The 21,066-nt window shown below is 41.7% G+C and overlaps 2 protein-coding genes across 3 annotated transcripts; one reads left to right on the top strand and one right to left on the bottom strand.

Moving 5' to 3' along the window:
- Positions 1 to 2,558: 2,558 nt before the first annotated feature.
- Positions 2,559 to 3,740, bottom strand: Scgb1b15 (secretoglobin, family 1B, member 15). The gene is made up of 3 exons (NM_001370879.1): positions 3,677 to 3,740; positions 3,370 to 3,557; positions 2,559 to 2,588 (listed from the first exon to the last, which is right to left on the bottom strand). Exons 1-3 carry the CDS (start codon positions 3,738 to 3,740, stop codon positions 2,559 to 2,561), a joined length of 282 nt encoding a protein of 93 aa, NP_001357808.1.
- Positions 3,741 to 10,656: 6,916 nt separating this feature from the next.
- On the top strand, positions 10,657 to 12,627 carry Scgb2b15 (secretoglobin, family 2B, member 15). Of its 2 annotated transcripts, none has more exons than NM_001281523.1 (3): positions 10,657 to 10,727; positions 11,202 to 11,296; positions 12,369 to 12,627. In NM_001281523.1, the coding sequence occupies exons 1-3, from the start codon at positions 10,670 to 10,672 to the stop codon at positions 12,462 to 12,464; spliced, it is 249 nt and encodes an 82-aa protein (NP_001268452.1). In that variant the 5' UTR covers positions 10,657 to 10,669; the 3' UTR covers positions 12,465 to 12,627. The 2 variants fall into 2 exon arrangements, with proteins under 2 accessions (NP_001268452.1, XP_001004117.2); XM_001004117.5 differs by having other exon boundaries at positions 10,670 to 10,727; positions 11,202 to 11,374; positions 12,369 to 12,616.
- The last annotated feature ends 8,439 nt before the right edge of the window (positions 12,628 to 21,066 follow it).

Raw genomic sequence — 21,066 nt, 5'->3', positions numbered from 1 at the left:
AGAAAGAAAAGGAGAGGAAAAACAGAAATGAAAAGAGGAGGAAGAAGAGGAGTAACAAGAGGAGGAGGAAAATGACTAAAAGGAAGAGGAAAAAGAAGAAATTTAAAGGCTGGGTCTTGGTGGTACATTTCTTAAATCCTAGAAAAAAGGGACACATGTAGACAGCTCTCTCCACCTTTCAGCACAGCCTAGTCTATATCGTGAGATCCTATCTCAACCAAAAAAAATTCAAATGGGAAGTATCAAATAACATCAGGAATGAAGGAAAGAACATCACTTAAGTCCCAATAGTAAAAGAATAACAAGTGATGATAAACACCTTTCTATGATGGAAATGAACACTGGCCAATCAAGTACATTAGAACAATATTTCTCTAAAGTTAAATTCTTTCAATGACTGGAGTAAAGAAGCTTTCTTCTTAACTGTATCAGGGAGAAAAGAGTTACTACACCCAACAGTAAACTTATTTGCAGATAAATATCCTACATGAAAGTTTGTATGAAAATCCACTAGAATTTTAGGAAATCCCAGCTAAACAAGTAGAGCTGTTCATCAGATGAAGGGGCTCTGTGTTTTTTAATATGTAAAGAGAAGCATGGTAGAAAAGCCTTCTCTGACTTAAATGTGTAGTTAGGAGAGTTCAGTCACAGCATCTACATAGTCCCTAGAGCACCCTTAGCTTCCAGAAGGCAGGAGACCTCCTTCAGAAGCAACCTCTGGCTAGACAATGGTTAGTTGTAGGCCAAGGCCACAGATATCAGGCCCCAGTCTACTTAAGATGGCCTCCTAATGTGCTGTGTGATTTGAATCTGATTCCTTGTGACCTGTGGTGGAAACTTGGTTACCATCATAAGGTCTCAAGATGTAATGTGATGGAGAACAGGAGACAACTGGAAATGTGATTAGGTCTCTGGAGTGTTGCCATGGAAAGGTACAAATGCTATAGATTGGGTGAATACTGGAGACAACCCACACACTGACTTGGCGACAAGTCTTATGCAATTTTCTGTGTCTATGTTGGTGATGGGGTCCACAACAGAAGCTAAGAGGTTAGGCTACAGGACTGTGGATCTGGAGACTTTAAAATGATTAGTTTTTATGTATTTATGTATTTATGTATTTATGTATTTATGTATTTATGTATTTATGTATTTATGTATTTATGTATTTATGTATTTATGTATTTATGTATTTATGTATTTATGTATTTATGTATTTATGTATTTATGTATTTATGTATTTATGTATTTATGTATTTATGTATTTATGTATTTATGTATTTATGTATTTATGTATTTATGTATTTATGTATTTATGTATTTATGTATTTATGTATTTATTTATGTATTTATGTATTTATGTATTTATGTATTTATGTCTTTATGAATTTATGTATTTATGTATTTATGTATTTATGTATTTATGTATTTGTGTATTTATGTATTTATGTATTTATGTATTTATGTATTTATGTATTTATGTATTTATGTATTATTTATGTATTTATGTATGTATGTATTTATTTATTTATTTATTTATTTATAAATACTCAACCATGGTTATTTTATCATAGTCTTATGAAAAAGAATAATACATTTTACTCTTTTCAGCGCATACTCTATAATGATAAAGACTGTACATGTTGGGCCTTCCATGAGCCTGTACATCATGAGGAAAAAAAAAAAATATATATATATATACACACACACACGCATTATTCCGGGTATGAAGATCTGACTCATTGATGGAGCAGTAAGGCACATGGCCTTGAGACTGGCCACAGACAACTATTTGGTGACTGGTGTGGGAAACGACTTCCTGCCATGTCCACAGAGAAGAGCCACAGGACAGATCCTAAAGCCCTAGGACCTTGGGTCCCCACTCCATGTACCACCCAGTGGGGAAGTACCTGTGTTCAGAAATGGGTAGTTGATATTAGGATAACCTGAATTCTGTTCTGGCCAGGTCCCTCTCTGATATCCAGGCTGAAATTCTGTTCAATGTGAGGGGCAGGAAGCCACAAAAGCTTTTGAAATAGGTACTTTTATTTTATTTTCTACATGGGACCCACTGTGACACACAGACATGCATAACTGGATAATGTACCAAACACTAGGGAGCAGGGACAGATTCTGCTATCTAAAGCATGGGTGGTCCTCAACAAACTCTTGGTATTCCTGGTCCTACTCAGTTCCATGTTCCTGGGGAGTTCAGTCTGGGAGGTCATCTATGTGCCCTGTGGACCCTGTCCCATGAGGGTGACAGAAACTCTAGAATAATTACTATGGTATCTTAGCATTCTCTAATGCATTCTGTATGGCATTTTGGCAGCACCACAATTGAGCTTTGACACCTCAATGTACTAGAGGTTGTCACTGCAATATCCTTCAATCAAATCAGACCCAAACTTGAATCCAAAAATCCAGACTCCCCAATGAATTGCAAGGTTTTTACTGTTGGATTCCTGTTCTTAGACACCTGAAGGGAAGGGCTATAGCCTGCTGCATCTATGCAGGTGAGAAGGCAAATGGCTTCCTTGAGAGCAGAGTTGTAGCCATCAACATAGTGGGCTGGCTTCTATTTTTTCCTGCAAACAGAAAGCTAAGTGAGACTTCAGGGGTGAAGGAGACCTCATGCCCCACTGACCATGCACTGAGACACCGTCTAGAAAGACCTGCAGCCAATTTTCAATTGCTCTTCTATCTGACCAGGACCAAGGAGCCTTGACCCCAACCTGTTGAGACAAGCTTTGAAAAGAGCCCCAAATCCAGCCAGATGGGAGGAGCCAACTTGGGAGACAACATAGTCCCAGTGGGACCAAATGGAGAGGAGCTGACATAGCCCCATGTGTGCCACTGTGCAGCTGGGGCTGCAAAAGCAAACTGACTCCTGTCACATGTTGATAATGACCCTCAAATAACTTCAGGTAAAGGCAGGGCCTTAACACACCTGTTCTAGGGATATGAGGGGGTTCACTTTAATTCTACCCTTGAATGTCAACATGTGGAGTCCACAAAGTGATCTTCAAAGCTCAGAGAACAGGATAACATATGACTTTTTTGGAGGTGGGGTGATAGGCTTGAATATTGTGGATAAAATAACTAGGCTAGAGAAGGGTGCCAGGTGCCAAGCTTCTATAGCTAGACTTGGAAGGGTGTGTCAGGAAGTCTGAGGGAGGCCAAACTCAGGCAGGTATCTACTGTGGCTTAGCTGAGGTGAGCAGCCAGAGCCAGCTCAGGCAGTCCTAGAGCTCCTTCCTGCCCCATTCTTCTGACATTCTCAATCAGATGTTTCACATAACTTGATTCTCAGTGAAGCTTCAGTGGTGTGCACAAGCCCTGCCCCTAACCAGACACATAGAGACTCACAATGAAACCATTTGCATGTGCCTTGTCTTCCTCCATCAATGTGCTGTCAACACATTGCTTGATTTTTTCAGTATTTTCCAATATTTCAGGATCATCTTTATATTGTTTCACATACTCAACATACTCTTCTGAGGTTCCGTTTAAAAATAGATGAACATCCTCTTTCATAGCTGGGCAAATGCCACAATCTGGAACACAAAGAAAAGGTGACCCTCACTTGAAAGACCTGCATCAGTATATCCCAGAGGATAGAGGGTGTGAGAGCCTAGATAGCTTGCATCCCTGACCCCCACATGGTAATACCCACCTCCCCATGAAGAGAGGAGGAGCAGGGCAACCCCAAAGATCACCACAGCACCAGCAAGCATCATGATATTGGTGGCAGGTGTTCTTACACAGTTTGTTCCAATTCTTTAACTGCACTGTTTGGCTCAGTGGGCAGGGAGGGGCCCATATCTGAGCCTCTCCATGCCCCTCCCTGTACACATCTTAGAACTTCCTGAGGGTGTGTGTTTGCATCATTGAGAGATATGTATTTTGGCAAGAGCCTGGTCAATAACCTATTTCAGCTTGTTTGCCTTCTTAGTGATCTTTTTAAGATATGACAAATGTCACTTGTCAATTGACAGCCAAAGGGAAAGTCTGACTAGGGATAGGATCAAATGGTCTCTCACTCAGAACTCCATAATTAAACCTGTGTCCTCCTGTCACACACCGAACCTCAAGAGCAATACTCATAGTCAGTTCTAAACAAGCCAAACTTCAGACCACTGGCCACGTGACACTTGCCCTGTCTTTGTCTGCCCCTAATTCCATATGCTTTCTTCCTTCCCTTGAACCAAGCTCTTCAACCCATGCTTATCCTACTGTTGTAGGCATCCTTCAATTTGACCTTTTTGTTGTTGTTGGTATGCATTTTCTGAGATAGCGTCTCTCTACACAGCCTTCCTAAAGAATGACAAAAGAGCTGTCAAAAGAACCCTTTCATGAAGCTTAAAATGGCAATTCCAAGGGGGGCAGTGAATCTCCTATCTGAGTGACTGGGCTTAAGGAGTCTGCTTCCAGGGTGTGTGAAGCAGGGGACCTACCTTCTACGACCAGGCTGTCCTGGAAATACGTAGAACAGGTTATTCTTGGACACACAGAAGTCTTTGTGACTCCCTCCCATGTGAATAGTGGAATAAAAGGCAACTAATTTCACTTCTGCCTAAACTTAACTCCTTAAACCCATTGTTGAGGTTTTCTGTTTTTGTTTGTTTGTTTGTTTGTTTTGTAACTTTTTGTTTTGTTTTGTTTTGTTTTTAAAGAGGATCTTGCCCAGGTTGGTCCTGACCTCATAAACTTCCTGAGAAATGAGTGTGTGGTCCTGCCTGCCTGCCTAACTATCTGTCTTCTCTTTGTCTGTCTGTGCGTCTGTCTGTCTCTCTGTCTGTTAATGTGTATGTGTGGTAGATTCAACATTCTTAGGGGCTGGTGGAAATCATTGTCAAAATCAGTTAGCAATGAACAGGTATGGTAATTCTCACCTTTGATCTCAGTATTTTGGAGGAAGAGCTTTCCTATCTTTGTGAGCTAGAGGTCAGGCTGGTCTACACAAAGAGTTCTAGGCTACCCAAAATTACACAGGAAGACCCTGTTAATAAACATCATTAGTGTGCTCATTATGTTCTCACTTCAAGTGCCTTGTGCTCATTATCTCATAGCTAAGCAAGGATATTTCAGTTCTGAGCTATCTGGCCTTCTAATTGGTCACTGCCAGACTATGCATTGCTGCTCTAGCTATTCTGACTACTGATCAAAAAGCCTGCTTTATGGTCATTTTCAATATTCCACAGCTATCCTGTAAAAATTAGAGTCCAATCAAAGTTGGAATCCCAAGCTCCAGAAGGCTCAGCATCAGACCATCTGTGCCAGTGTGTTCCGCTGATCTTTGCTACCACAGAATTCCAGATGACCCTTCAACCCCCTCTACCTGGGCCTGTATTAGAGCATCTCCCACTGCACAGGGACATCAGGGGACTGTTGGAAGGGTGCTAAGAGGCAAGACTGTAGTAGGCCCCCTGCTCCACCCACCTTGGAAGTGGACTGCTTAAGCCCATTCACTCAGATAGAGAGAAATTGTCACCCCTGGCATTGCCATTTTAGGCTTCATTAAAGGGTTCTTTTGACAGTCTTTTGTCCTTCTTTAAGAAGTGTGGGCTGAACAAACACCAATGGAGGAGCCTGAAGACAGCAGAGAAAAGCCTGAGGCAGACATGTGAAGGCTGAAGGGTCAGCAGGATGAGCTATGAAATCTGCCAAGAGTCTTACTGCTCTATTATAGTTGAAGTATTTGACGGGGGAAATGCAGGAAAGAGTAGGTAGGGTCATGGAATGAAGAGAGAAAGAGGAAGACTCTGAAGAAGAATACAATGGATCCAGAGGACAGGATAATTAGAACCAAATTGCCAGAAGTGGTCTAGGAATTTGTACAGTCTTTGGAGACTACACTAGGGCCTGGAGACTCGTCATGGCAGATTGCCAAAAAGGCTCAGCTTCCTGTCCATGCTGTGGAGGAACTGCAGCACAGGTAGGCCTCAGGGTGCCATGCTAGTAAGAGGACTGCTCAAGAGAGCATACCACTGCTGCCTCTACCACCTGCTACCAGTTGGAGTTAGTCTCTTGCTGTTGTGTATTCAAATGCTAAGTACTGGACCCCAGGAGTTGGAATTCCCCAAACCTCCAACTACTTGCCAATCTCTAACATATTCTCACAAACACAAGATGTTGCTTAGAAAATTCGTTCACCTAAATCTCTCACTATCTAAGAAAATGTGACTGCCAGGCAATGATGGAGAGAGGAGAGGTATTCTGTGACTTTTTTTTCTGGGCTGAGTGTCACAGGTAGGGATCATAAGGCAAGAAAAGAGGAGAGAAGAAGAGGAAGAAGATGGAGAAAGGGGAAGGCTGCCATGGGGCCTGATGTCTCAGGAGCACATGACCAGGAGCTGTGGACCATGAGAACAGGCTGATGGAGCAGAAATAACCCTGGGCAACACTTAAACAGCAATTAACATCAGTCCTATGGATGGTATGCAAGTCAAAATAGTACACAACCTGTCTGATCTAGGTTTACAGCCTATTAAATTATATACAAATCTTTGTGTCTTATATAGAGGCCAGCTAAAATATATATTTCATTTATAGCCACTTTCTGCTCCTTGTTGTGAAACATGATGGGCAATGAAGAAGCCAAGCCAGCCTGGGAGAGCATCCCCATACCTGAGCACAATTTTTTCTTTGTGATTGAGGGTATCCCAAAGAGGTAACTGGGACACCTGCCTCAACTTCCAACAAGTGGGGATCACAGGGGAGAAGCACTATATCTTCATCTCATTGATTTTGACTTTGCCAGTCATCAGACTGCTCTGTGTACACCTGAAACTGGAATTTACCATTTAACCAGTGTGTTTATTATTTATAGAGTCTGTACATTAGCTATGACACCTCTTTTCCATAATTGTGACCCAAGAGAGAACCAGGGCCTTCATATGCTCTGCCCTCCCTGCCTGAAATGCTTTCCCTTCATATTCCTGTGAAATTTGTCACCTAAATTCCCAGACTGAATCAAAAACCAACATAACATAGGGAGGGCCAGCTACAGCTTTCACCATGTTTAAGGCAAATACCAAATACCCACATTGAACCTTTGTCCCTAGTGTGCCAACACTGAGGAATGTATGGTATGTCTTTGAGAAGGAATATAGAGCCTCTGCTCTCTATCTTCCACAATCCCCTGTTGCCTTTCTGCAGTTCACCCTGTGTTCAGATTACACAATTCCCAGGCTACCTGAAGTTGCCCTATTGTATACCTTCAAGATTACAGACCATGAAGCAAGTTAAACTCTTTCCTACATAAATAACCTAGTCTTGGTTCATTTATCATAGCAACACAACCTGAATTACAACCCTACAGTCCACATGGAATCCTTGTATATAAGAAGACACCTGATCTTCACCATAGCAAAGGCTCTGAATCCCGTTTCCTCTCCTATAGCTCCCCTTTCCTTGGCTGACTTTTGGTGTTCTTTAGATGTCTGAATGCTCAGTAGAGTAAAGCCTTCCTCTCTCCCAGAGTCAGCACACATAGGAGGTCTTCACAAATGCTGGTTAGACTGGCAAAAGGGCTATCTCACTTCTCTCAGGTCTATAAACTAGACCCTACTTAAAACAAGCAACACTATCTTGTCATATAATCAGCCTTCGTTTCAAACTACTCTTCCCACATGCCTATGTTACATAAGTGTTTATGCCTAAGTAATTTGGTTGGTATTTAATTTTAAAAGTAAAGGTTATCTGTGTTTTGATAAGGCACAATTAAGTAGTTTGTTGTAAAAGGCACTTGACTGTCACAATCTGTACAGCACATGGTGACAGAATGAACTTTACTGAAGGCTTAAATAGTCCAAAGCCTTTGAATTTTACTGGTTATCTGAGCCAAACAGGATTTGCCTCCTGTAACTGTTTGGTCAATTAGGTGCCAAGTACTGAGATCTAATTGTGAGCTCTCTGCTCGGTCCACTGGTCGTTGTTTTTATAACCTTGCATGTCCTGAGGGCTGAGATGGACTGCAGAATGTGCCCACTAGGGGCTTCTCTCTTCTGCACAGGGTTGGGAATAGAGACAAATGCATCATGTGGTTAAGTAAGTGTCTAATGACCAGTGACCCTTTGCTACTCTAATTTGATCATGGTGTTGTATCACTGTAACAGTAATCTTAATTAAGACAGATGACATTTATATCTGTTCATACAAAGTGGCCAGGAAAAACACTGAAGGCCTTCAGTTGCTCTCCACCATGTAGATGTGTGTATATACATTATATCTGTTTATTCATAAATATATGCATATGTGTGTGCTTATTTGACATTTTATTTAGTTTGAATGTATGTGTATGGGGATTGTGCCTGCATGAGTGTCTTATGTAATACTGAATGCTTTCCCTGTGGAGGTCACAGGAGAGCACTGGATCCTCTGGAACTGGAGTTACAGAGGGTTGTTAGCTACCATGTGGGAACTGGGAAGTGATTCTGTGTCCTTTTTATAGCTGAGACCACCTTATATTTTTTGAGACAGGGCCTATTACTGGAGCTTGCTAATGGCTAGATGGACTGTCCAGTAAGCTCTCTGGTGCTGGAGTTACCAGGGGTAACTTTGTGCCTAGCTGTCCTCACAAGTTCAGAGGGTAGGAAACCATGGAATCAAGAGTGTATGCCAATCAACTACTCCACTTACTGGCCTGTCCCCTAAGCTCACCCTGCTGCTTTCTTGAGAACATATAGCTCACAGTGAAGGACTGAAGGGGGGTCTGCTCCCAGGAGAAAATCTACAGATGCTCTGGAATTCTTCTGTGAGATGCAAGAATACTTACTTTCATCCATGCTCATTTATATGCCACACAACCATTCACAAAAGCATGGTTTTATAGGTTATTTCAAAATTCTACTATAATCCAATATCATGTTGTTTAGTTTTTTTGTTCAAATTGTTTTATATTGGTCAATTAGGAGCCTGTTCATGCTTTCTCATGCCAGTTTCCACAGAAAATTCTAGATGTCTGTTCATGTGTTTGTGTACTTGTGTATGTGCCTGTGTATGGACAGTGGTACTAAGATGTATGTGTGTGTGTGTGTGTGTGTGTGTGTGTGTGTGTGTGTGTGTGTGTGTGTGAGTGCTTGTGCATGTGAAGTTCAGACAACAATTTGAAGGAATTAATTCTCTTCCTTTACCAGGTGGTTTCTGAGATTTGAACTCAGGTCTTCACCTTCAATCACTGCATCTTTAATCACTGAGCTATCTCAACATCTTTCCACACGATGTTTTGAGACCAAGTCTCTTATTGAACATGAGGCTCACATGGAATTAGACATATATGCCAACACTCTTATGGGTTCTAGGGTTTGAACTCTGGACTATATGCTTGCAAATTAAGCAATTTGCACACAGAGCTATCTCTTTGGTTGCTCATGTTTATGAGTGTAGTGCTGTAAGATATCCCTAGGGCTTTGCCCATGCTAAAAAAATCATTGCCACTATTGTAGAAAACTAGTGACAATATGCCAGGTGAGAAGCAACATTTCTAATCACAGTTTGAAAAGGTACAGTCCATCACAGTCAGTTAGGCACAGTGAAGGAACTTGAGGTGGTTGTTCACATTTACAATCAGGAAGCAGAGAGTCATGAATGGTTCGGCTCAGCTTGTTTACATCTGTCCTCCCTATATGTAACCATAGTACACGCTTCCACATAAAAGTAAGTCTACCCACCTCAATTGAACAAACCTAAAAACACCCACTCAGAAATTTGTTTCTATGGCAACATTCAACCCAGTCAGAATGATCATCGAGATTAATCATCACACACTGCAAACAGGGTGAGCATCAATTTAAGACCTGCTTGTCTTAAGAAGCATGAACTAACACACACAGCTGACAATCATACCTGTGCTGGAAATATCTTCCTTAGGGTAAGTATGTTGCTCTGAACTTGAGACACTCTATACACACAGCACTTCCTGTGTTCTGAGGAGCAGTGTAGTTTACAGGCAAGCAGGCACAGTACCTTGAGGGGTTGTGGACTTCAGAGTTCATATTCAGGGTTGAATACCGCACTGTACCACTCACTGCTCTCACCACAAGGACAATACTGTTCAAACCACTTTAAGACATGGTTCCTAACAGAGCTGAGAGTGGACAAGGTGAACATGACAAAAGGAATGAGCAACTGGGGAGTGAAGCACAATTTGTGGTACAAAAGCATCATTAGCCCCCAAGGATATTCACACTGCCAAACAGCTGGGGACTACCCTGGCTGAGTGTCACAGAGAGGTATATGGTGCCTCCTTGTCCTCAGCCTTTCAATACAAAGGTCTCAGTAGTTTGGACAATGGGAACAAGAATAGGTAAGGAGTTTGACAAGGAAGCACAGGCGACAAGTAAAACAGGACCATAGGTCATTTTGTTCAGAACTTGGGCTGCTTGCAAAGATCAGCTCTAAACCCTCTTTGGCAAAGGTACAAACAACTCTCCAGAAACTGATGACATCAGGCTGTCTCAGGCTGTTTGTTCTTCAGAGTGGGAGGGGCCCCCATGCTGCTGCCTCTATACAAGTTGAAAGGAGATCCACAGGTGCTAGGCTCTATCCCAAATGGTGTTTGGAACTCCTGGAGGCATGTTTGCAGAAGGGTGTGGCTGGGCTCAGAGCTATAATGGTTTATAAAGAAGAGGAGCTGCTGTGAGAGGAGCATTTAGCACTCTTCACCATGAAAGGGACCCTTCTGCTGGCCTTGCTGGTGACTGGAGAACTGAGCTTCCAGACAAGTGAGAGTGGTACCCTTGTTCATCCCATCTCAGTCCCATGGAGATATCTAAGTGGGGCCCTGAGACAGACCTAGGTATCCTTGGGAGGACAATGGCAAGGAGCTTCAGAAGACAATTCATGCTTTCTGCTCTGAGTTAAAATTGTTGGGTTTGTGGGGCGTGGAGACAGAGGTGTGCTGGTGATGATACTCATGATGAAGGGAGTTTAAATGCACAGTTGAAGCTGAGGCAAATGTTGGGCTTAAGTGAAGTTCAAATATCAAGGTCTGTCAACTCATGGATGTTTTTCTGCTAGTCCTGAATATTTCATGTAAACCATGCTGTTACTGTGAGGCTGAAGCCTTTTGGAGGGTTTGACTATGAGAAAAGTCAGTTAAGGCATTTGTAGATTGTACAAGGAATACTGAGCCTCTGCTTTGACTTTTAACAATTTAACAATTCTCTTTTAACGGTATTTTCTCTCTGTGTTTGCAGCAGAATCACTTGTTCCTTTTTTCAATGTCTATGCAAGTGTTCTCTCTGGAAAAAGATTGTATCAAGAACTCCAGACATTCAATGCTACTGCAGAGGTAAAGGTGGCCTTGGAAAAAAATCTGTGGCTGCTAGAGGAAAATTTAAGAAACATGTTACTGGAACCTCAAATTAAGGCAATTTTCTGCCTACCTCCACTCACCCATGCAACAGATGTTGTAAGGCTGTGTACTGGTGATAAATGCAACTATTACTGCATGTCATGTGACCTGCAAATGAGAAGTGAAACCCTTGCCCACCCTAGTACACGTAAAGCAGCTTGCCAGTTACACAGCCAGCCTGTTCCTTGTACTATCCTGCAGTTCACTCCCACATGATGGGTAAACATGGGCTTCTCACCCATAGTAGGAACAGGGTAGTCCTTCGGGTGGCCTCTGCACAGGTTTGGTACCCCCAGCTTTAGTCTAAGATGCTTGAAATTTCTCTCCAGTGTCTATTTTGGAACATGGCAGGGGTCTATTATTCCCCAGCCATCGATGAATCCCATTTCTGGGGGCATCATCTGTGCTATAACAAAACCTCCCACCACATCTAAAATGTCATACCCACCCCTGGGAGTGCCTACAGTTGCTCACCACTGTTGTCTCTTGTCCTCTCTTGTTTCAAGCATAACTGGATTGCAGACATGTATATTTTGAACAGTGCAGCTCTCACCCTATTTCCCAAAGTATTTTACTTGAGTATCAGATCTTGAAAAACCATAGTGCTATCCAAATTGATTTTCCCCTCACAAGTTCACATGGAGGACATATTTTTAACATGGCTACACAGCCAATGTGCCTGGAGAGAGGTACTCAGGTGTGGGAGATATCAACAAACTCATTCTCAGCTCTACTTTCCTGCTCTAGCCCTAGCTCCCATCATATTTTCCAGAACCTTTTCCACATCTTCCCTGCTGGCTATGGTGATTTTCAGGCTTCCTCCTGAAGGTTGTGAGTGGTATCAAGTTCCCTTGAGGCAGAATTTGTTACTGGAGACCTGAATCACTGCATGGGATTTTCTTTGCTGTGCATGAGGAGCATTTTCTTTGTGGGTGTTTGAGGAGCCCTGCTGAGGTCTTATACCTTGCCTGTAGACAAAACTGTCCCTCTCTGCATTTTTGTTTTCCAGGAAGCCATGATTGCCAGCCAAGAATCCCAGTCAAACTATGAAGTTGACAATATAAGATCCATATTAGACTATATTTCCAGGCTATTAGGAGAGTAGATGTTAATGTGTTTTGGGTACCCATCTTTGCAACATGTCTGATCCACGTGCCATCTTGCTGACCTGTCCTCTTTCTTTCCTGAAGTTGGATTCCTGATACTGTTCCTTCATCATTCAGTCTCTTAGACTGATTCTAATAAAAGCTTGCAACTCTGTTCTGTGACCTGTGACTATGTGATGAACAAGGTCTTCAGGGGATCCAGGAGATACTAAGAGAAATGACTTGTATAGTCACTGAGAGCAGGGTGACTGCTTCTGTTTAGACAGGTGATCATGAGAGAGCCTTTCTGATCTCATTTTTATTTAATTTTTGCTGCTGTATAGAAATTTTTGCTGCTGTGTAGACCAGGCTGGCCTTGAACTCACAGAGATTCATGTGTCTCTTCCTCCCAAGTGCTGAGATTATAGATGTGAGCCCGCATGCTCAGTTTACTGGAGCTCTGTGAGACTCTGGAGACTAGGATTTTCAGAGGGAAAATAGCATGTAAGTAGCCACAGGATTCACCAGGTCGTCAGGATAGAAAAGAAGTGGAGAAACACTTCCCTCATGCGATGTCTCTGGGCTATATCACAAGACTATGAAATCCTTGTGTCCAGTTATAACAGGAGAGTAGAGCAGAGATCACATGGGTGTGCTTCTCAGATAATCTTGGTCTGATAGTGACATTTATCATTTGACACAACCTGGCTAATATAGCAGTTTCTAAGACAGTGAAGTTTACACTCTGAGACCCTACCTCAAAAACAAACCAAGGGGCTGAAGAGATGGCTCAGCAACTAAGAATGCTGGCTGCTCTTACAGAGGTTCTAAGTCCAATTCCCAACAACCACATGGAGCATAAAAACCATCTGTGACCCACTTCAGCTGTGTCTGAAGACAGCAACAGTTTACTCATGTTCATAACATGAATAAATAAATCTTTAAAAGAAACTCAGAACTTAATAATATACAAAAAAATTAAATGGGGAAAGAGATAGAAGTTAATGCCCAAAATGAAGAAAGAGTGAAGTGTTTGGAAGAAGGTTCAATGGGTAGAATGCTTCAGTGCATTATTGGGAACCTGAGTTTGACTCCCAGAACCCCTGTAAAGCCAGACTTGTTAGCATGTGTCTAGAGTCCTAGTGCTCCTGTTGAGAGTTTGGGGGCACAGGTAAATTCTCAAAAGTTTGTAGACCAGCTACCCTGGCATTCCACAATATCAGAAAGTCAGAGGTCTGTACTAAACAATGGCTTAGGATTGTCCTCTGATCTCTACATGCATACCTGCTCTCCCTTATACACTGAAACACAAAACAGCAATCCAACAAGTAAAAGGGAGAGAGGCCTGGAAATCCACGTAAATTAAAATGATGAACTCCATTTGTTAAAATGGACATACAACATATTAACAAGACTCTTATTCTGTATATTAGTGGCAAAAATTGAAAAGACTCATTGAACAGAGAAAGTGCCTGTGAGCAGGGTGAGGGAATGAAAGTCATACAAACATGACACATTGGTCAGTGTGTAAGACTGATAAGCATGGAGCCATTCATCTGTTTCCTGACGTGACATAACAACACCTATGGCTTCCTCAAGAAGGCTGACTGGTCCTGTGAAAGGCCAAATGGCCTTCATAGAGAAAAGCTCTCACAGTCAAAGCAATGACTCTGAGAAAACAGAACATCTTCACCTCTTAAGACCCTAGACAGTATTTGTCCAAAATACCATCTCAGGACAAAGCATGGTCCCAAATTTGAAACCTGTTGAGATTAATCAAACCAGTAAATCCAAGAACAGTTTCCTGTGCCCAAGGAGTCCCCAAGAAAAGGGTGATGCCTCTTCCTCATGTTTTTATCTCTCCCACTCAACAATGGGCTGTCTAACAGCTTTGTATGTCATTTCCTATGTGCCTTCTCTTGATATATGTAGGTAGTATGTTCCTTCATTGTTGACTTTCTCGTTCCATCATATCTAGAAGGTAAAGACTCACATGTAGAAATGAGACATGCATCAATGATGATTATTTTATTTACAAGTTCTTCTGAAAGGGGAAAACAAATCAATGAACACCCTGATAATCAGTTAGGAAAGAAGTGAAATATGGGGTCACATTAGAAACAGTGAAGGTATTCATTATCATGCCTACAGTGATTTCTTGGTTTTATACATTAAATAACATCTACCATATGGGTCAGTGGTGGAGCAGGCCTTTAATTGAAGCAGCTTTGTGGCATAAACAGAAATATCTCTGAGTTGGAGTCCAGCCTGGTCAACAGAGAGACTTCCATGACAGCCAGGGCTACACATAGTCACCCAGAATCACACTACAAAACCAACAACAACAACATCAACTACAACAAGTCTCTCACATTTTATAATTTATGCACAGTAGAGGGCACAGAAATTCTGCTTACCGAAAGCTTAATAAAAGAAATGGTCCAGTACAAAAGAAATTATTTTTAAAACCATCACAAGAATCTGATTTCTTCTATATGTTATAAATCCAGAGTTTGGCCAATGCCTATTCCTTGTCTTTGAAGAGATTCTTACTTTGACCAGACAGTAATGACTGACTTTGAGTTCCAGGTTAACGGATTATCATCTCTTCTTTCTCCACTTTCTGCTCTGTGTAGCCAGAAACATTTAAATATTTCCCTACAAAGACATAGCCAGAGAAGGCTGGAGACTGCCTGTGCGCCCTCATCTCTCACAGCACAGTACTAAGAGCCTTCTGTTGCAGTAAATCTCCATCCCAAATATGCCTAGGCAATGAAAACATAACACAATTAATATGAATACATGCTGTGTGCCTAGATTGGGCAGATCTACTACTACATTACCATCTTCAACATCAAGTGACCCTATATAACTTGTTGTTTCACCAAGCCATTTGCTTCTGCTCCTCTTCTTCTTCATCCTACTCTGCACCTTCTTCCTCTTCCTTTTTATCCTTCTTTCTCTTCCCCTACCTTCTGCTCCAAATTCCCTTTATCTTCCCAATCATCAGCTCTTGTTTATTTTACAAATTAAGATGGGAAGCAAAAATACAGGTAGTCATCTAAGTGCTGACTCTGTCCTTCTTCCTAACTCCTCACAGGAGAAAAGAATTAACATCAAATATAATTAGCCTCAGGGCTAACCATAACAGCCTTCTTGGGTTTGCTGCCCTCAATTTTTACTAATTAAACATCATGTTTGGCTATATTTGTGGCAACTTGTAATGTGCTTATTCTACACCTGATATCCTTGAAGGATTATACATGAAGTCCTACATGTTATGCTTCGAATACTATGTGACATGACACATACCACCTCCCAACAGTGTGCAAGCTTCAGTCCCACAGACTAGTAGTGATAGACCTCTTGAAAGGGATTTATGCAGATTACAAGAACAACATGGCTACTGACCCCTCTCACATATCTGTCCCCCATAGCTTATATATCCATGTTTATGTCAACGTATGGGTGATGGCTATATCACAAAGGCCACTATGGCAGTCATTTCTGCTGCCAGGCATTAAGCTGTCTCTATAGCTCACACACTCCATGAACTTCAAGGTCTTACTCCAAAGTAAATCTTCTCCTATTGAAGGAGAAAGAGCCAGTAGCTCAAGGTCTCCTTCAGTGTGAGCTCTTTAATATATGAAGAGGATGACATTTTGATGGTTTGTATATGCTTGGCCCAGGGAGTGGCACTATTCGTAGGTATGGTTCTGTTGGAGTAGGTGTGGTCTTGTTGGAGTAGGTGTGTCACTGTGGGTATGGGCTTTAAGAATGTCATCCTAGCTGCCTTGAAGCAAGTATTGTGGTAGCAGACTTTAGATGAAGGTGTAGAACTCTCAGCAACTCCTGTACCATGTCTGTCTGAATGCTGCCATGTTCCTACTTTGATGATAATGGGCTGAACTTCTGAACCTGTAAGTCAGCCCCAATTCAGTGCTGTCTTTATAAGACGTGCCTTGGTCATGGTGTCTGTTCACAGTTGTAAGACCCTATCTAAGACACTTTTAAAAGAGAGACTTGGGTGGGATGTGGAGATGGAGCAGAGACTGAGGACCAACCAATAATGGGTCAAATTTGAAATCAATCCCATGGGCAAGTATAAGTCACTCGCACTATTAATGATATTCTAATCTGCTTGCAGACACAAGTCTAGTACAGTTGCCCTCTGATGACCCACACTACCATCTCGCCAGCAAAACGCACGCAGGCCACTCGGATCCTTCTGCAGTACAGCTTTAATACATCTCGAGAGATAGATGATCAGCTTCAGGAGAGGAGACCCAGAGAGCAGAAAACCCTTCCCTTTTATAGGCTGCGAAAAAACGGTTGGAGACGTTCACCACTGGGATTAGCTGCCTACTATCAGTCAGTTAACACCACGAGAGAGGCAGGGTTCAGGTAACGGAACGATACCCTGATGCCTGCACACATTTTACTACAAGAAACGGATGTCAGCGCCATCTTGTAATGGCGACTGTGAGGGCGGCTCCTCACACTCTGAGAAGCTCCAAATAGCATCTGACTCAGACAGATGCAGACACCCAGAGCAGAAGAGTGGATGCTGCTTGGGTACTCCTATAGAAGAGGGGGAGAGAATGCTGGAAAGGTACAGAATTGTAATCTCACTAAGTTAGCACAGATGAGAAAATAAATACTTTTTCTAAATTGCCAAATATAATGGACTGGACATTATAGGCATGTCATACCTTATGATTTTCATAATTGTCACAATGTTATTCAATATATATATATATATATATATATATATATATATATATATATATATATATTTATATATATATATATGAGAAAGGAGCCATTTATTGAATAAAAAAGGGGAATTTTTGAGGTTTTGTCTTGCTGTCTGTTGTAATGCTAAAGGTAGACTCACCACCCACCCAAGAATTGGAGTCTGCATGTAGACCTGTGATTCTCTCCCCAAGTTATTTCTGATTGGTAAATAAAGATGCCAACAGCCAATAACTGAGCATAAGAGACATAGAGGTGGTTTAGGTTTCATTGGATTTGGATTGGAAGAGGACCTATGGGAGAAGAAGATGGTGCAAGGGAAGTAGCTGCCACATCCAAGTATTGGGTTTGGTTTCAATTTTTCCCCAATGTATGAGTAGGAAACTCAAACTCAGTGTTCTGTTAGAGTCCAATAGAGAACATCTTTGCTGACTGACTACCTTAAAACCAACTAAGAAAAAAAAATTTCGTTTTGTTTTGTAATACTGCTTGCCCCTCATATTTTTGAAAATTAATGTGAAAAAAAAGCAATCTGAAAAGAAGTCCAGACGACATCCTTGTGGAGAGCTCTTAGGAACACTTCTAGAAACTTGGCAGTAATTTTACATTGGACATGTTCAGAAAATTAGTCTCAGATATGTTGATCATCCTAATATGCCTCTAGAAACAGTGATCTTGGTACTTTTGTTTATTACCTTACTATTTCCTTAACCTAGAAATTATCTTATTACTTGCATATCATTAAAATGGTATAAAAACAGACTGGGAAAATGTAAATTTACTTCAGCATCAGAATTGGCTGCAGTCATGTTATAATGTTGTCTAATTGTCTTTTGATTTTTGATCATCATTCCCCCCCTGGAGAACCCATTGACTATCTGAGGTGGCTTGGTCACATACTTAGACAGAATATAGTTCCAAGACACCATGTTCCTCTTTGCTAAGCAATGTCTCAAAACAACTGTTCTGTGGGGACTGGGTCTGCATCTTTTTTAGTTTCCCATTTTCTTTATTGAGACAGGGTTTTTTTTTCTGTAGCTCAGGCTGTCTTGGAACTCACCACAGATACCCTGATGGCCTCAAACTCACAGAGATATTCCTTCCTCTCCATAATGGTACTGGGACTAAGGGTGTGTACCAGCACTACCTGCCAGAAGCTTTTTTATATCAAGGTCATGATAACATTGTATGCAGTACATTGATCCTGGCATATTCATTTGAGGTCTGTAGCTTTAGTTGACATTTTGTTTCTATGTTTGTTTGCCTGATGTTTTTTCATTATTGATTTTTCAAAAGATTTTTTTAAGTATATGTTTGTCTAGGTGGTGGTGGTACAAGCCTTTATACCCTGCACTTGAGAGGCAGAGGCAGGCAGATATTTGATGTTGAGGTCACCCTGGTCTACAGAGTGAATTGCAGGACACACCTCCTTTGCAGCAGCAGGAAGGGTCTCTTCCAACAGGAGTCCAGCAACTGTGCTGATGCCTCCTTTTGTAGACATATTCACCAGTCTGGAAGTGTTAAGGTGTCTGGGCATTCCTGGAACATTTAAGGTAGACAATTTAGACCAAATCTCATGTTTTATTGACTGAAGGGCTTGGAGCCTCAAGAAGATGTTCCTATCAGTGAGTTGGAATAACTCCAGGCAGGGCCCAGTAAACACCAAGGGAATTGAGGTGCCATAAGAATCTCAAAAGAGAACAGGTTAAAATGGTAGGGGTCTTAAGGGCTCAGAACTGGGACAAGCAAAAAGGAACCTCCCAGTCAGTGCCAGTCTCCAAGGACAATTTAATCAACACACAGATAGTTCACCCCTGCCAGGGGAAGAGAAAGTCCAAGTCCAAGAATACAGAGCAAGACAATCAACTCAATTTTCCCCTTCTTTGACTGCAGAAAAGAGGTTATAGGGTTTCAAATACTGGGTCAGCTAAGGCTGCTACTGTGTCTGGCAATTCCAGAAGGAGTAGAGTCCTTTAGACTCACTAGGATTAGTAACCAGCATCTTTTTCCACTGAGCAAACTTTATAATTTTGATATTTTCTTTTCCATGGTCTTTCACTTTACAAGTTTCACATTTCCTTTACTATGGTCTTTCACTCTCTTATTACATGTCTTATCTTCCCTATGAACATACATATACTGTACAGAGTTCTTGTAGTTGTACAGTGGAGGAAGAGCAGATGTGATATGGGACAGAAGAAGATGGGCATGCACAGAGCCTGTCTTTGGTGATTTTGGAATTAAAGTGGTTGACTGTGTTGTAATGCTGTGTCTTTGCAGTTTTCATGGAAAAGCAAAGGGGGGGCATAAGTCATTTTGCACCTTCAAACCTCATTTGAAGTAGAAACTTCAGGGTTCTTTGGCAAGTCAATTACTTTGGATGGTGTTATTCTTGGGCATACACCTGAAAGATTGTGCTGAAAGGAGCATAGATGATAGGCTAAGGCAGACTCATGAAGGAACTTTTCAATGAAGCAGACACAGATGAAAGAATGTTCTAATAAAGAAAGAATGTGAAAGGACAGGTGACCAAGGATCCTTTGTTGAATATACACATGCATTGTTCTGCCTTATATAATGTAGTTGAGCTCCATTTGTTGGGTACCCCTAGAGAGAAATACCAAAAAACTTCTGGTGGTGTGCTGGGCATTTATTTACCAATAAAAGCCAACTAGGGAAAGGTTCCTTCAGTTTCTTACATGTGGATGGACATGCAGATTCTTGTGAAGTTTTTGGGACCAAAGGAGCATAATTCAAGCAGCATAGGCCATATCTAAAAAGTTGGTCCACCTTTCATTGTATATTTGAGTTCCATTTATTGGGACTCCACAGAGAGAAAGGCACCAAAAAAGTTTTGGTGTTGTACTGGTGCTTCTTACTGCTTCCTAAGACTCGGGACGATTTGCAGACTGATGACAGCCAAGTCAGACTCAGATGCTGAGGCAAGACACCTAGCAAGGCAAGATGCATGGAGGACACATGAAGTTTGGAGGGAGCATAAATAGGGCCCAATAGACTGTAGAAAGAGATTGGCTTGCTTGCATAGCTATACACTTCTTGGTCTTTGCTGACCTTCACTTTGATGTGAGAGGCACAGATGTGAACTTCTCCTGCTTTTCCTCTTGGTGCTGGACTCACTAGATGGATGACTCATGCAGATTTGGCCATGTCCTGACCATTCCTTGTATGTAGTGCCTCCACTTCTGGTAAACCAAACTTCTGAACTGGACTTCTGGTATAACCTTGAAGCATTTGTGAGTGGATTAAGCTGCTCCTGCTACCTGGGAATGGGAATGGTGATTTCCTGACAAAACCTTTCAGATTTGCTCCAAAGAATCTTTTTTAAACAGGTCTATTTGCCCTTTATCCTTTCATTTATACTACTTCTGGCTGAGATGGGTAGTAAAGAGGTTAAAGATTTAAGAACCATCATTAAAAGGAGGCATTGGCAGGACAGTGGTGGCACACACCTTTAATTCCAGCCTCTGATCTGGCATGTGCCAGCAATGTCCTTGCAAGGAGACCAAGAGAGGCCTTTAAATGAAGATATGAATGTGAAGCTTGGATTGACTTGGAGACCCCAAGATATTGGCAGTCCCAGAGCAGTGGTAAACCTGTTGAGGAGAGCTGTTAATTGGGAGTGGACCCAGCCCAAGAAAAAGAAGTGTGTTGCAGTCAACAAAGTTGAAAGAAATTGGACATCTGAAGAGTGCTTTGACAACACACATCAGAATGCAGAGTTTGGAGATTTCTCAGCTGGTTTTCTGTTTGGTTTTGGTCCAGTATTTCCTTACTATGCTCCTTTTGGAATGGTAAGATTTATCCTGTGACATATTTGTGGGAAGTATGTGATTTACTTTTTATCTT

This window comes from Mus musculus, chromosome 7 (genome assembly GCF_000001635.26).
Source record: "Mus musculus strain C57BL/6J chromosome 7, GRCm38.p6 C57BL/6J".
Lineage (NCBI taxonomy): Eukaryota > Metazoa > Chordata > Mammalia > Rodentia > Muridae > Mus > Mus musculus.
Note: the sequence above shows the minus strand (reverse complement) of the source record. Positions and strands in the feature narration are given on the sequence as shown.

Coding starts and splice junctions, on each gene's coding strand:
- Scgb2b15 (XM_001004117.5), top strand. CDS start 10,670: ATGAAAGGGACCCTTCTGCTGGCCTTGCTGGTGACTGGAGAACTGAGC. Junction 10,728..11,201: donor AGAACTGAGCTTCCAGACAA/GTGAGAGTGGTA, acceptor CTGTGTTTGCAG/CAGAATCACTTGTTCCTTTT. Junction 11,375..12,368: donor TACTGGAACCTCAAATTAAG/GCAATTTTCTGC, acceptor TTTGTTTTCCAG/GAAGCCATGATTGCCAGCCA.
- Scgb1b15 (NM_001370879.1), bottom strand. CDS start 3,740: ATGATGCTTGCTGGTGCTGTGGTGATCTTTGGGGTTGCCCTGCTCCTC. Junction 3,558..3,676: donor CCTCCTCTCTTCATGGGGAG/GTGGGTATTACC, acceptor TTTGTGTTCCAG/ATTGTGGCATTTGCCCAGCT. Junction 2,589..3,369: donor CACATGCAAATGGTTTCATT/GTGAGTCTCTAT, acceptor TTCTGTTTGCAG/GAAAAAATAGAAGCCAGCCC.